General features: G+C 40.1%; 1 protein-coding gene across 1 annotated transcript in view; it reads left to right on the top strand.

Annotated features, from left to right (window-relative positions):
• pth2ra (parathyroid hormone 2 receptor a) overlaps positions 1–16,263 on the top strand; it is a 78,106-nt gene that overhangs the window by 51,406 nt on the left and 10,437 nt on the right. Inside the window, exons 10-11 of the mRNA XM_040027740.1 lie at positions 4,202–4,296; positions 12,536–12,674. Coding sequence (XP_039883674.1) covers positions 4,202–4,296; positions 12,536–12,674 — 234 coding nt within the window. The remainder of the gene's footprint in view (positions 1–4,201; positions 4,297–12,535; positions 12,675–16,263) is intronic.

The following is a 16,263-nucleotide window of genomic DNA, read 5'->3' as shown; positions in this document are numbered from 1 at the left end:
CTTCACAATAAGACAGGAAACTCAACACACATGCAAAGGCACAGATGCAGAGACCTGACTAACCTAGAACAGAGGGAACACACAGGCAGGGATGACACAGAAACAGAGGGAGCACAGAGTAACACGAGGGGCAAGGAGACCAAAACACAGACAGCAATAATGCAACAAATAAATAATAAACTACTCAACACACTGGGCCACAGACCCACGACTGTGACAAATAGTTTCTATATTTGGACATCAAAGTAACACAATCCCCTTTTCGTTATTTTAACATGTGGTGGGTTATGATTGTGATGTAAGGCTATGAAAAGCTCAAAACACTGCAGTGAGAAAGTTTTCTGGGGTTACATGTAAGGCCAGCGTGCAGCGAGCTAGTTTACACTGTACACTAAAGACCTTACTAGGGGCTAGAATGCTAAATTAAAATAAAGGGGGGAAATATTTTGGTCACTGATAAATGAATAAATCACTGGATGAGAACAGCCCCACATTTGTTACATGCTCATCCTACAATCCAGTGAAATCAGGTTGTGTTTGTTCCTTTAAATACTCGTGTGTGAAACTGACTGCTGTACAGACTGTTTGTTCGGATGAAGAACAGGTGGTCTTTGTATCCTCTGGTTCCTCGTGTCCTTTAAAATGCTGTAGAGAGAAAAAGCAACGTTAGGTCGTTTTTCTAACCGATGCACTGATGGGAACGGGCTGACCATCCCTACAAATTTAGATCACCGAATAGGAAACTTCTTACAAAGATGAAACCGCTGATGTACAAATAATAGATTCCACAGGAGATAAAACTATGCCGCACATGCGCACGTAGGTGTGTGTGTGCATGAATTTACCAGGGCATAAGAATCTCGGGCAGATACATCTGAGCACAATTAACCCCAAGAGAAAATGACCTCAGGACTGTTTTAATGAACTCTCCGTGTTTCTAAAAAGAAAAACCTGCATAGATAATCAGAGCTGTGATATTTTTATAAAGGCACTGAGAAGGCCAAGGTCTACAAATCATTAAAAAGGCTCCAACTTTCCCCGTCTCACACTGGTAATGATGTAGTGCTCCATGTTTCACATAAACTACATGTGCAGGTAATACACGCACCCTGTTTTCAATATTTAGTCGTAAATACTTGGAATTACTTTTGGATTATAGTTCTCCAATAGAAAACTGATTGAATATCAATTTCGTGGAATATCACTCCTCTGGACTGAGGGCTTTTTAATATCAAACTTGCTTTAACATCACAATTTAACAAAAAGAAGAGTGAGTCTATTCATGCAGTGTTTTTCTGTGAGTGGCACTTATGCAAAACCTCTGAATTAATGAACAAGCTACTTAAAACTGCACGTTTGTTCAAAGACATCTTCCGAGTTGTGTGTCCGTGCGTGCTGTGAGTTTACACCAGGCTCCCACTGGTAAAATCACCTACAGACTCTAATCAGAGGCAGCGTTGTTTCATCAGGACAAATTCACTGCTGGTTATAGAAAATTACTGAATGAAGACTTAATGTGTGTACATTATTGGACTCTAATACCAGGTTGGACCAACTTTTCTTTCCCTAATTCTTTGTGGCACAGATTCAGCAAAGTGCTGGAAACATTCCTCAGAATATTCAGGTCCATATTGACACGACAGGCCACCTGCAGCCTGAATGGCTGATACAGAGCAGGATAAATCTACGCTTTCACGTTCTGACACTGCCTTCTGAATGACACAGCAGGAACAGAAACTCATCAGACCCGGAAGTGTTTGTTCAATCTTCTGTTGTCCACTTAGGGTGATCCGCATGAACTGTAGCTTCAGTTTCCTGTTCTCAGCTGACACCTGGTGTGGTCTGCTGCTGCAGACCATCTGCTTCAAGGTTCAGAGATGCTCTTCTGCAAACTGGTTGTAATGATTGTTTTTTTTTTTTTTTTGAATCACTGTTGCCAGCTTCCATGTGATTGGATGTTTGTGTTAGCAGTTGGCTGCACAGGTGTACCTAATGAAATGTCCATTGTGTGTTTACAGAGTTGAGGCCATGTTGTTATATTAAGTGATTAATGGTAAAAGTCTGATTTTTACTAACAGCTCAGCCAACAATGTTTGGTACTTTGGGGATTTTGAGTATTGTCTGTCTGTCTGCACACAGATTTGATTATTATAGTACCTGCTGGTTATGTCAGTGGAAACTATAGTTACAAAATTTTACAGATCTGTGCTTGTTCAACACTGGGTTACTTTTGAACACTACGACTGCATAACAAAATGGTCTCTAATTTCAACTATGCTTTTTCTCTGGTTACAACAAAAACGTTTAATTTCTTAATTCCTCTGTTTAATGAGCTGCTAAACACAAACGTTCATATCTGAACTGGCAGAACAGAAAATGAGTCTAGTGTCTGCAGGACTACTGTGCTGTTAAAATGCAGCCTCATATTTACACAGCTTGCAATGATACAGTCAGCTAATTATTTACTGAAAATGTTGGACACATAATTGATATACAACGTTATTTTTTATGTTTTTTGGTAAGTTTATAAGTAAACGAGTATGCTTACAGACACACACAGGCAGTTATAGTAGATTGCATACAGTTGGTGTAAAAAGACACCCAGCAAAGAGAAGAGACATCTCATCTCAGTGTTTTTCATTGCTTATAGTGCACAGATGATAGCATTCATAGTTAGCACAGTCAAGAAGCAGTATTTCTGGAAATGTCTGTGAAGGTTCTCAGTCATCCAGGTCATCGTAGTCTAAGGAGCTTGCAAAGAAAAGCGTCTGGACTTCTTTAAGTTGCTTGAAGACGTTTCACCTCTCATCCGAGAAGCTTCTTCAGTTCTAAGGTCAAATGGTGGAGAGTCCCAGATATAAACCTAGTGGGAGTGTCCCCCCACAGAGGGACAAAAGGACCCCCTGATGATCCTCTAATCGCCTGAGCCCAGGTGTGAAACTGGGTGTGGGTCCCAGTCAGCCAGGGTTTCGGGTGAGCTCATTGTGAAACCTGGCCCCACCTTATCATGCGATTTCCTGAGGTCAGAGGGCCCAGGATGTGAGTGGGCGTTAAGGCATCTGGGGAGGGAACTCAAAACTGGATTATAGATGGCAGAGAGTTGGTGTCGTAAACCACCGCCTCTGTTCAAAGATGGTCGCTCACAGTGGACATAGATGGCTTCTTTCACTCCTCTTTCAAACCATCTGTCCTCTCTGTCCAAAATGTGAACATTTGCATCCTCGAAAGAGTGACCTTTGACCTTAAGATGCAGATGGACAGCTGAGTCTTGTCCTGTGGAGGTGGCTCTTCTAATCCAGTTTTGAGTTCCCTCCACCTTCTCGGATGAGAGGTGAAACGTCTTCAAGTAACTTAAAGAAGTCCAGACGCTTTTCTTTGCAAGCTCCTTTGACTGTTTCTGGAAATGTGATAATATGGCTGTTTGTTGTTTTAGAGTTGAATTCATCACATGGTCTCATTTTCTGGGTTAAACCTTGGCACATGTACAACAATTACAATTAGCACAGTCACATTTGTATCAGTTTTTGCCTGTGTAATGTGTTTATGTTACTAAAAAGGAAATATGCAGAAGATAAAGAGTGAACACAAACACTGTGTAAAATGTATGAACTCACAGGAGGTGTGGGTTTAAGTAAAGTGCTTTGGCTCACTGTTTAATGTCTGGATTATGTCTACGTGTGCAGCGCTGCTGGTCTCAAAGTGTTTTATATGGATTCTGAAGCTTATTCAGGCTCATTCAGGTGGTGCATAGTGTCAGACTGAAAGTATTACTAAGTCATTGGTGGCATAAAACATAAGCCTCAATTTGCATGTTTTAAATTACTTTGCTCAAGTCTCATTAAAGTCTCGTAGAGGAAATGACAAAAGTTCCAAAGGAGAACTTAGTAAGCCTCTAAAGGTACTTTGCTATGATTAATAGACCTGCTTCCACACCGTACTTTATGATATACAAAATCAAGTTCTGTAACAAGTGTACAGGTGAACAAGGATTATTAGAAACACACTCGTGCAGTGTACCGAAAGACAGCGAATCAAATCGTGATTCTGGCTGACGTTCTGCACGTCCAGCCCACACGGCCGTCAAGTCTTTGTGTCCTGATCAGAATTAATCACCACTGTAAAAGGTTTCATTTATTTTATGTATATGATACAGTTTCAGCATGCCAAAATATGAAGAGTCTTTGCTTTTCTTCTGTTCCAGCTCAACTTTATTTTGTTTGTGAACATCGTGCGAGTTCTGGCCACTAAAATACGAGAGACGAACGCAGGGCGATACGACACCAGGAAACAGTACAGGTTTGAAATGACTTTTTCTGTAACGCCGCTCATTCATCCTGTGCTCAGGGTTGCAGTTTGCTCTAAATGCCTCTGTATGTCACTACTCGTGAATGCTGATGTGCTGATAACCCACCGTTTCACTCCCCAGATGCATCAGTCAGGTGCTGTGTCAGGCTTCTGTCTTGTTTCTTAAGGACATAAGGTTCAGATACTGTCAGTTTGCTTTAGATTGTTATTATTTTAGGCCTGCCACTTTTTCATTTGTCCTCCATTTGTCCAGTTTTCTCATTTCTTTTAAGGAAACTGCACACCATGGTGAGATATGGATATAACTGAGTTCTCAGTTACTAGCTCTTTGTAAATCACTTAATTGGTCAAAGATATAATTTCACGGCTGTCAAACTGTGTTATCTTTTGTATTTCTCATGGAATCAGCTAAAGAAATGCGAACAATTTATGCATCTTTGCAACAGGCTGCTAGTGACAAAGAGCCTAAATGTACAATTTACAAGTGGCTCCAAGTTGCCTGCTGTGTGTCGACACAACACTGGTCCACTGGTTCATCCCCAGAGTTAGAAATATATTAGAAAATGGTCAGATACAAGGGCTGGACTACTCTAGTGTAAGACTACAGTGTGTATGACATGAAATTAAATGGAAAAAAAAAAGCCTTTTTTCTTTTTTGATAGCCTTCTGATTGCAGCTCTTAGGAAGTGAGGATGAAAGCTTTGAAAATTTTGCAGACAGACAATATTTACTGATTTGCAGTGTTAGGTCTCTACGGAGCTAGATTCTCTTATAATGATGTGAATCTGAGCACAACTCTTAACCCCAGCTCAACAGAGCAACAAGTGAAGGAACCACTGATGCAGCATCAAATATTTACTGAGTTTAATTCTCAGTGTGCCAAAATATTACAGACTCCCACAGACCAAAGATGAGCACATTAGTTTATGATGATTGGCCACAGGTATGAGACAGATGGGTTGTATAGAGCGCTCTGTGTGAATGAATGAATATGATGCTTTATCTACATTAGGGGAAATGCATTGTTCAGTAGCTTTCTAACAGACTCGAGGCTGAAGTAAGGGTGGTTCAGACCACAAACCTATTTAGAAGAAGTTCTAGTCTATGCTTTGACCCACAGCTGATCAACTTATAGAATCTTTTCTACTGACGGCAGTAAAAAAAAAAAAGTTCTAAATATCTTTGCTGGCAAGCTCAATTCTTTCAGATCAAAATTCAAGTCTTTATCATCTGAGTTTTCTCTGATCTCCTGGACATAGTTTCTCATCTGTCTCTTTTCTCTAACTAAAATGAATCCTGACAAATTTCATATAAAAGTTCTGCCTGTCACTTTCCCCCCCATGCTGCTTTCAGTTAGCGATCTGTCTCTTTTATCCAGGTGCATTAAATGATTGCTTCAAGACAGCTAGTGTCCTCCCTCTCACAGATACGGCTGTTTTACATAATTACAGTGCACGTTCAAACTTCCCTTCATTTCTGAAATTCTTGAGGAAACCATTGCTCATCAGGCTCGCCAGCCAGTTGACAAGAATATCTGACAAGTTCCAGTTTGGTTTCCATCAAGACCAGAGCAGTAGTGAAAATGAATAATGACATTTTCATACGCTTATACATGCAGCTGTGCTTTTCTGTTTAGACCTAATAACTCCAAAAACCTCCCTTACCTCAGTGAATATTTCATTAGTATTACCCTGAATTTCCTGCCTCTCAGTCCCGTAAAAAGTTTGACTAAAGACGTCAAACTGGTCTCTCCCTGACAATATCAAGTCATCTGCTAAAATCTTTGAATTTTGAACCTCACATCCTTAAGCTCATCTGGTTTTATTTCTTTCATCTAAAAAAACTGCAAAAAAAAAAAAAAAAAAAAAAAAAAACCCAAAAAAAACTTCTGTTAACCAAAAACATTTAGATTTAGTTCTCACTTTAATGCGCTATCATCTCGATTATTTTAATAGTGGGTTCGCAGAATTATGTACAAAGTCTATGAAATGAGGTGAACTCACAGAAATTCACACCATGTGATGTAAATAAAGACAAAAATCAACAAGCTTATTGATGCTGTTACGTCCCCACATGAAAGCTAGGCGAAGAGGGTGGGGGACAGTAACAGTTGGATCCGGGTTGAAATGAAAAGAACACCAGGCCGAGGTAGTTAACACAAAATATATCTTTATTATAATCAATTAACTCAATAATCACATAAATAGTAACAACAGAAGGAGACAGCACCGCTGCTTTAATGGTAAATCAGACAGGTCAACCCAAAGAGATGGCGACCACTTAAACAAAGAAAACATCTATAAGGCTCCAACAGAAAAAGACAGCAACGCTGCTATTAACAATAACCAGGCAGGCCACACAAAATAATGGAGGCCGCCGTCCCTTAAGGAAAACCACTGCTCAGTTAAGAACTACTCAAAGAGCCACGCACGGCGGGGCTGGTCACACACAGCAGGCCTTTTCCACACCTAGACCAGACTCACACACTGTCCAGTACAGAGGAACTCCACCAGAAGCCTCTCCCACAGCCACACTGCTCTTCTCCAGCTTATATCACCTCTGAGGGTAATTGGTGGTAAACGAGGGCAGATGAGTAGCAGGTGTGTCCTAAAAGGAGAAGGCAGGGGCAGAGAGAGACAGGGGAGGGGCAATAAAGAAGGAGGAGGAGAGGGAGAGGACAACACCACGCCCACACACTCCCACAGCCTCACAGGATGTAACAGATGCTGTTGTGAAGACAGCTGGAGCTGTTTGGTTCAAATTAATTTTTTATAAAGCGACGAGGAAATGTGGAGAAAAGTGACAGAAATTGTAAGATTTCTGTGCAAAATATGTAACAGTAACTTGATTCTAGCCATCAGCTGTACTCCTCATCCTGGTGGCTGTCAGGGGGATTCCAACACTCGTGTTTGACAAAGTTTGACCACTTTTCTCCAACACGGTCAATCCATTAGCAGCTGGGTAAGGGCTAGACTTGGTGTTCCTAACCTTACTGTTCCTCTGATAACCACCAATGCTCAGCTTCAACCCCTAGCAAACAGCTAAACAAACACAAGCTCACGTAGCTTGATAAGCGTGAGTCTGCAATAACGCGGCAGCCGCTTACCAGAAAAAACTATTCTTGCAACGAAGATATAATTACAGTGCAATAAAACTTGATCCCGAAACCATAAAAACGTGGGGACTGCCTTGGCTGCTGATCTTCATGGAAAAGAAGGCGATAGTGCTTAATGTGGGGCCAGGGGCTGTTATAGATGGGGTTGGGGTACTCCCGTGTCCACAAAGGGATTGGTCTGTCTCAGGCTCAGATGAGTAAACACACTAACATAAGCACTATATGCCCAACGCAAGCCCCCACCTTAACCTTTAGCAAAGACGTGACACTGGAATATAATTATTCGGGTTGTGAGAACTGAAGTGTCTCCACAAAATTATACACACACACACACACACACACACACACACACACACACACACACACACACACACACACACACACATCCACATTTGCAATTATCACCATTTCCCCCCCTGCTGGTGCTGGCGTCAATGTGTCAGATAAAAACCGTATAATTACAGTGTATTATCTGACAGGAGCGTAGCTCTGAATGCCGCTGGCGAGGTCGTTCTGTGTAGATGAACAGACGATTTGTCAGAAAAGATGATAATGATCCAGTAAACTGGAAGCTGAATACACGTCATACACATTTGTTTTATTTGAGTTTTTAAAACTTTTAAACTGAAAAATACAAACATGAGAACACAAATCAACATCAAAACAACTCACTTACATCCTGTGGTCAAGTGTTTTTCCTCCATTCAGAGTTTCTTATCTAGTTTATCTAGATCTGAGTCATTATTATAGTTACAGTCTACTATAATGTTAGTCTCCTAGTTTAGTATTTCCGCTGTTTGCTAGTTTATTCATATTTCTCAGTTCTCAGTAATTTGATTCCCTTTCATGTCCACTCTGTCTCTGTGTAGCGTCCCACCTTTGTGAAGTCGGTTTTGTCTTTGTGTTGTTGTTTCCCTTTCTGTGTGTTGAGTTTAAAATTTCACCGTGTCTCCTTCCTCCTCTGTCATTTCCTTGTTTTTAGTCTATTCATGTGTTTGTTTGTTATCTTTCCATTTAATTATTGCCTATCCTGTTCCCTTTGTCTCTTCCCCGGGTTTTGTCTTCTTGTGAAGTCAGCCATGTCTCTGTTTGTTTACCTTTTGTCTTAGTGAAGTTTGTGTGTTTTTGTCTCAGTGTTTATTTTGATTTTGTTTTGCTTCCCCTGTCTCGTTACTCCTGATTTGTCTCTGCTGTGTCTCCAGCTGTCTCCACTTGTCCTAATCACTTTCCCATATTGTCTCAGTCTCCCTTTGTCCCTTGTTGGAACCTGAAGTTATTGAAGTTCCCTTCGTGTTTCTCAGTGTTTTCTGGCCTCAGTATTTTTGCCACTTTAGGTTCCAGTCAGTTTATGTTTGTAGTTTTCCTTATCATTGTATCCCAGTCACCAAAAAGGTAAAAAAACAAAACAAAAAAACCTGCAGAAAAAAATTAAAATCACTTCTAATGTTGTGAAAGAAAACACAAGCAAAACACAATCTAAAATGTACCACTTCTTGATTTTTGACAAAAAAACAAACTAATCAAAAAGTCAATTACTCTCAACTGAAGAAATGTTTTCCTTACTTTCTGTGCTATAAAGCAATCAAATTACCCTTCCATCTTCCGCTTTCCATTTTCTCTCGTCCTCCTCACCTCTATCTTTGTTTCCTTTTTACTCACTTAACCTTTCTTTTTTCATTCTCGTTATTTTCTCTTAGTTTCCCCGTTTCTTCCTTTTTCCCATTAATTTTCCCTTTTTAATCCTTTTAGTGGATTTCTTTCAATTGTCTGATTCCGAGAAATAAGCTCATTCACACACTCAGACAAAATCATTGAGATAAAAAAAGCTAATGGACCACAAGGAGTTCATCTTTCAGCAGGAAAAAATTGTTTACACCTTATTTTTCCAGCTCCAAAAAAGAGATGAGAACCCACACGGCCAAAATCAAAGAATCAAGTAAAAAATTGATTTGATTCTTAGATTTTGACACAAACACGTCCATTAAACTTTGTCTTAGTCATCTTTCTGCTCATCTGTTCCAGCAGTTACGAAAATGGAAATGCAAAAGGGATCTGATGAGAGATTCACATACTGAGATCAACAGTAACATTGTAACTAATTAGAACCAAGCTGTGCACTGGTTTCCTCTGCTTTAAATTAAGTGAGCTAATTTTTCCATGCCTCCCTCTGCTTGTCCAGGACAGCGAGGTATTCCCAATCCAACTGAGAGATATAATCTCTCCAGCAGGTCCTGGATCCATCACGACGCCTCCTCTCAGTAGAAAGTGCCCGAAACACGTCATGTAGGAGGGGTCCAGGAGGAATTCAAGTCAGATGCCCAGACCGCCTCAAATGGCTCATTTCAGTGTGGAGGAGCAGCAACGCTCACTCCAAAGTTTAGTCCAGGCAGCCTTTAGAGGAAGCCCTTTTCCAGTGCTTGTATCCGCGATGTGATTCTCATGACCGCAGTTGAGAACAGGAACAGAGTCTATATCGACCAGTAAATTAACACCTTTGCGTTCAGGCTCAGCGCTCTTGTCACAGCAACATAATCTGTGGAAAATCAAGGTTTTTTTTTTTCTTTATTTCCACACTCTGCTGTGGCCGTATCACTAAAGACTGGCTCAGCAGACCAGAAACATGATCTGATCATCAGTTGTGTAGGTTGGTACAACTCTGATGTAACTGATGGCTCTGAAAGGCACTTTACATCAGTCAGTGAACACATACCACAGCCAGGGTCGTATGTGCCCCCATGGTAATGCACAGTCCCTTCAGTTATTCATACAGACGAGATCTGAGGAACTGACAAGGCGAGTGAAACACTTCCATCTGTCTGTATCTGTGTTAGTGCAGTCTAACTGTAGATTATAAGGTTGAATAAATACGTTTGGTGACCATAATCGCAGAACTCCAAAGGATGGCTATGAGGCTGCACGTGGAATTAATCAGTTTATTTGACTGGAACAAACCATGCCAAATATGTGCTGATGAATTTTGAGCAAGAGCCTGCAGTGTCTTCCTGTGAATGCTGTGGGTGGACTAATGAGATGAAACAGGAAAAACAAATCTGTTTCATTTTTTTTTTCTCTAAGGTCACAAAGTTGTTGCTAAAAAAACATTAAACTGGCTGCAGATGATGTCTTTGATCACGCCAAATCTGCCTTTTTACCTCCATGAATGAAGGTTCATTCTTTGTTTTCACATGTCCGGTGCATCGATGTTTTCATGCAGAATATTGTGAGATTTGTTTTTCGTTTGATTTAAATGCATACGCCTGTTTAGCCTTGTGCCTTAGTCAAATTAAAGTTTTGATTTCAATTTATGCAGCGAAATTGGAAATTCAAGAAACATTGACAAGTTGATTTTTAAAGGGTAATTTTAAAACATTCACAGTAAAACGTTCTTCAGAGCATCAGTATTCATTCAGCTCTTTAGTAATTACATTTGGTCAAACCATTTCTATTCTTTGGTCACATAAAAGGAAACGACTGTCTGCTGTTATGATGCATGCACACAAAGTGCAAAGCAAACGTTCACCGTGTAAGTCATGTGAAAACAGTCGTCGGAGTGCTTTTGAACTCTGGCTTTTAACAGCCAATGTTATCCTGAAAACACAACCTTATGCTTGGAATTAAGAAACAGGAACATATTTTAAAAACCACCTCTAAGCCCCATTAATTACAGGATAATATGGGAACACCCACTTTAGTTCTGCAGGGATGTTAGCTGCTCTTAGCTTGCTAGCTTTTGTTTTTTGTTTTGTTGTTTTTTCGTACAGGAAATTCAAAATGATGTGCATGTGACAACTTCGACTACTGCATAATATTTCTGTCACGGATAAAAAGCGAAGTTATAACTGCGATCTTGGCATGAGCCACACCAACACACTACAGCACATTAGGAGAAATCCTCAAAGCTCAAGGATTTCTCCTGTATTTCCAGCCTTTTATGCATCTTGTCAGAAAGTTTTAAATTCATCGCATGATCTAATTTACTGTGACGTTCAAACTGCTCCTCTGTTGCAGACTGTAGCAATCTTTTGCTGGAGTTGTTGTGCCCATTTCCCCCCGGGGGTGTACAAGGGACAACAGAAATTTAATCGGCTGCAAACTTGCTCCTCACTTTCCAGGATGAGTCATTACATGAAGTTCTCATCTGAGCTTAAAGGCAGTTTAGACATTTCAGTGTGTTTTTCAGGCCAAAGGCAGTACAATCCAAAACAAGTCAGATGGTCTCATAAATTAAAAGCATGGAACTGATCCCTGAGCAGTATATTCCTTGGAGGTCTGTACTGTTTAATGAGCGTGTGCACTGGCACTGCATTTGTGTGTGCACATGTGTTTCAGCTTGCTGGCACAAGTCAACTTTAACACAGTATTTGTTTTGATGTTCATTTACTTTATTAAATGCTTGAGAGTGAAACTGTGCACACTTCAGTGCCGTTGTTGATGAGCTGACGATGGACTGCAGTTAGCCGTCTGCAGTGACTGGAACGTGTATTTGTTCATATTGCTAAGACTATGAGGTACTTCCCGCTTTTATAAAGCATTCATAAAGCTGTCAGTTTGATTTCTAGTCAGTGAGCTCAAAAACAACAGGTCAAATACATGCCCACCAGGAAATAGTCCCAACAGAACAGAAGTCATTTTATCTGATGCATTCAAACATCTGTCACTTTTTGATTTAGACGAACGGTAACTAACGGGATTCTCGCTGAAGCCAGAAGTGGAGACTGAAACTTGTTATATGCTCTGGGAAACGGAGACCCAGAGTTTGCTTAAAATCATTTATTTTGCACGTTCTCCCAAGACTGAGCCTAAATGATAAACTGAAAAAGTATACTTTAGTTCTGCAGTATAGTTACCTTGCTTAATTAACATTCCCCGAGCAACAAGTTTGAAAACCTGTCCTGTACTTTTGTATTCGAGCCAGGAGAATTAGCTTAGCTTGTGTGAAGAATAGATGCTTGGCAATTAAAAAAAAATCACTGCCAATTCTGCATCCAGAGAAAGTATTAACCTGGCAAACATCAAACTAATTTGCCGCTAGTTAAGCCGTACACTGTAACGATGGCTGCTTTCAGTCGCTTCGATATGAAAACTAGAACCTCTGTCTTGTGTGTGTCCTCGCAGGAAACTGGCAAAGTCCACTCTTGTGCTCGTGCTGGTGTTCGGCATCCACTACATCATCTTCGTTGGGATGCCTCATACATATCAGGGACCAAGCTGGGAAATCCGAATGTACTGTGAGCTGTTTTTCAACTCATTTCAGGTACTTTCTGTGTTACACAACATGTTATGAGCGCTTCGCATCCGCTTCTTCCTGTGAGAAATGCACCGAGCAGCAAACACACCTGCACCAGGTCATTTTGCTCAGATTTTCGGCGATCCATGAAGGGAATGCAATTTTGGTGCACAGAGCAAATGCATTTTTCCTGGTCGCTTGGACTTGCTTAGCATTGGACCTGCTCCATAATATTTTGGCCACTTTAACTACAAAACAAAAACATTTTGTTTTCCTAACTTTTGCACTTTTCTTTTGTTTGTGGAAACTTTCAGCCGGTCAGTCCAAGCATTATTTGGCAAGTTAATGAGAGACTATTTACAACTGTGCAGTTGCCGACAGCTAGAGGGGGCCTACAATGAACATCGTTTATTTACACTGGTACACACAAGCTCTTTAGATCTATTCCAAGGTCACAGGCATCTGTTCCATCTGCTGCCTAAATAAACACGTGTAAAACCACAATTGCACAGCGAGTAGTGAAAGCATCAAGCAAGCGACTTTACTCATGAGCTTATCCAGTTTGGCAGCTTTTAATAATGATTCCACTCTTTCCAAGCCAAATCAGCAGGTGTCTTGGGTACTGACACATTTCAAACGACTCGCCACAAATCCATAGAAACCAATCAATTAACAGTATCACCAGTGCTCCTGCATTTTTAATTACAGTACTGTTAGACGTGTCTCGGCAGTAACGATGTGAGTGACAGGGATTGTAGAGATTTTACGGTGCTCCCTGAACCAAGAGGCTTGTACGGCCACAGCGGCTCTAAAGATTTAGCATTTAGAAAAGCCTTTAATTACTGCTGTCGTACTGTAGTAGCATTTAAAAGCAGATCATTATAGATTTTTCTCCGGCCAAATAAAAATAAGCACTGTTACACACACAGAAGAGTAGATTTCTTTAAGCTTGCTGACACGCCAAAGAATATTCAAAAGGGAATTCATCTTATTTGCCTCTGGTAGTGTAAATAAAGTGTAATCGAACTGCCGTGTTCATGTTTTGGATGTAATCTGAGTAACAATAACTTACTGAGCATCTTCTAGATGAGGGGTGCCCGATCCCAGTCCTCGAGAGCTGCCGTCCTGCAGCTTTTAGATGCATTCTTGCATCCTTCAGTTATTTTTCTGAAAGTGACTGAGTCGTGGATGTTTTATCACTTACACGTCAACTAGTCAGTTCAATTATTACATTTTTCATGTCATGGATCGGGATGGCCCACAATTATCTTCTCTAAATGCCTCTGGGTGACTGTCAGTGAAGCGCCTTCATAATGACTCTGAGTGCTGCCTAAATTTAAATGAGCAGTTATAATTATATGTAAGTGGGGTTGAGCCCTGTACTGGGTGTGAACTAGATTAACTAACATACATGAACAGAGTTTATTTTCAGCTTGGCATGAATAATCAGCGAACATGTTACCAAAATGTTTATGCCATACATGTGTAAGCTGTTTGAAACAGCTGAAACGTTATGCTTCAGCATAATAAATAAATAAATAAATAAATAATAATGAATGAGGCCTTTCATTGAAAAAATTTAAAATGCACGAAACTTTGTGTAATTTTTACTGAGTTCATTTTAGTCATATGTACTCTAAAAGTAAGTACAGAAAGGAAAACATGGTTTTTAAAGGTCACTATACAAAATTTACGGTATTTTCCTACAGTTGGTTTTCGCTGGTCGCCTGCGCTGAGATGATGTCGTTTTCATAATTCGTAGTTTCTTTGAACCAGTTTCAATTAAGTTTACACTTAAGTGTTCTGCAAATTATCCACTGTCTTTTAAGTATTTTATAATAACTGACCTTCGGGCACATTTACTTAAGTTTTTTATTAAGCAGTCAAGCATTTAATACGATGAACATTCAACACTCGAGAACTTCTGAAAGTCGTGTAATAAAAGGTCTTTGTGGTAAAGGTGCTCGGTCTTCTCTCTGAGGCCACTGATTGCTGAGCAGTGTCACAGGAAGTTATATAGCAGACACAATGTGCAATTAACAAGAACGAAAGAAAATAACAGCTGACAGAGTGAACATGATGCCGTCTTAATGTGAAATGTTGCTGTCATCAGATTAAAAATGATCCTGTAGTTTAAAAAAAACCTGACAGTTAAATATCGAGGTTAAAGATACGTAAATCATTTTGTTTTTTTATTAACATTTTACACAACTTGAAAGGAAAAATTAAATAAATTTGTAAGCAAAAGATGTAAATGTCAGCTTTAATGTTACTCTGATTTACCAGCAGAACAAAATAGACTGTCATTCCTATAATAAGTACTTTCCTTCACGTAATACCACATTGCTTTATATTTATTAAAAAAATAAACCCAGAAGACACTCATGAATAATTCTGTGTCTTTTAAAGGTGCATAGTCAGCGTAGGTGCAGGGTAAGCAAAAGGGAGCCAGTCTCAGTGCCAAAGTCAAGCTTAGGTAGACGTGACTGTGCAAGGAGTAAGTTTAACAATCGTGGTTTCAGAGTCATTATTCAAAAATAGGAATATATATCAAGTTCACAAAACTGTGACAGTAACTTCAGAGCACAGAGGCTTCACAAACAGGAAGCATGACTCTTTAACTTTGTTTACTTTGTAGTTTCGTAACCTTTTCGTGGCTGGCGGTGGCTGCGATTAGACGCAATAGGCTTTCAGGTCGTCTGTTTGCCCATCCCAGGCTTGTGGACACAATATCTCAGGAATGCCTTCAGGGAATTTCTTAGCATTTGGCACAAACTTTGACTCGGCCTCCAGGATGACATGGTTAAAATTGAATTTGACTGCAACTTCAGTGGTTGGCAGAGTCATTCAAACGCAATGCGGCATTTCTAATTTACAGAACAAAGGATATGTGTGTAGAGCAGGTTTTAAAGGGTAAAGAGACAGGAAGCGTGTGGAACATTGTATCAGCTGCCTGTGGGAACATTGTTCTACCTTACTAATAAATGGACCCCAAAAGCTCTGATCCATGTTTGATAATGTGCAGATACATCCTTAAATTATGCTAGTAGGGGGCCATATTCAACCAACCAGTATAACCAAGACATTTTAATAATTTCTTTTTTTAATTAGGCTGATGTGTGCACCTATGCCAGCTGAAGCCAAAAACAAACAAACACCATGCTTGAATTTGTGATGGGATCCAAAGATGCAACAAAAACACAATTTTCTGCCAAAATGAGCACAAAAATTACGCACTGCCCCCCGATGAGCCAAATAACCCTCAGCTGCATCAACTCCATCCACCTCAGCATCCACCGCAGCACGAGCGCATTTATTTGAAGCCACAATATTATCATGGAGACAAAAATTGCTCTGAATGTGTAAATTAAACACATTCACTCGCAAACATTACTTGTTATTGCATTTATCCATGTAAATACTCTAAAAAAAGTAAACCCTTAGATAAAAAATAAAGTTAAGCTACATGCAGATGTAAGGACAGATGCTAAGTATCATTTGTATGGAAGTGATGTCTGGACAGGTGCTAAGCAACCCACAGGGCTAGATTAACCTGCTGAGAGGCCCTGGGGTGGAAGTTATCTGCCAGGCTCTTACTCACCTCAGTTCCTCCAAT

Source organism: Simochromis diagramma, unplaced genomic scaffold, assembly GCF_900408965.1.
Source record: "Simochromis diagramma unplaced genomic scaffold, fSimDia1.1 OVJJ01000343.1, whole genome shotgun sequence".
Lineage (NCBI taxonomy): Eukaryota > Metazoa > Chordata > Actinopteri > Cichliformes > Cichlidae > Simochromis > Simochromis diagramma.
This window is presented reverse-complemented; position numbering and strand designations above follow the sequence as displayed.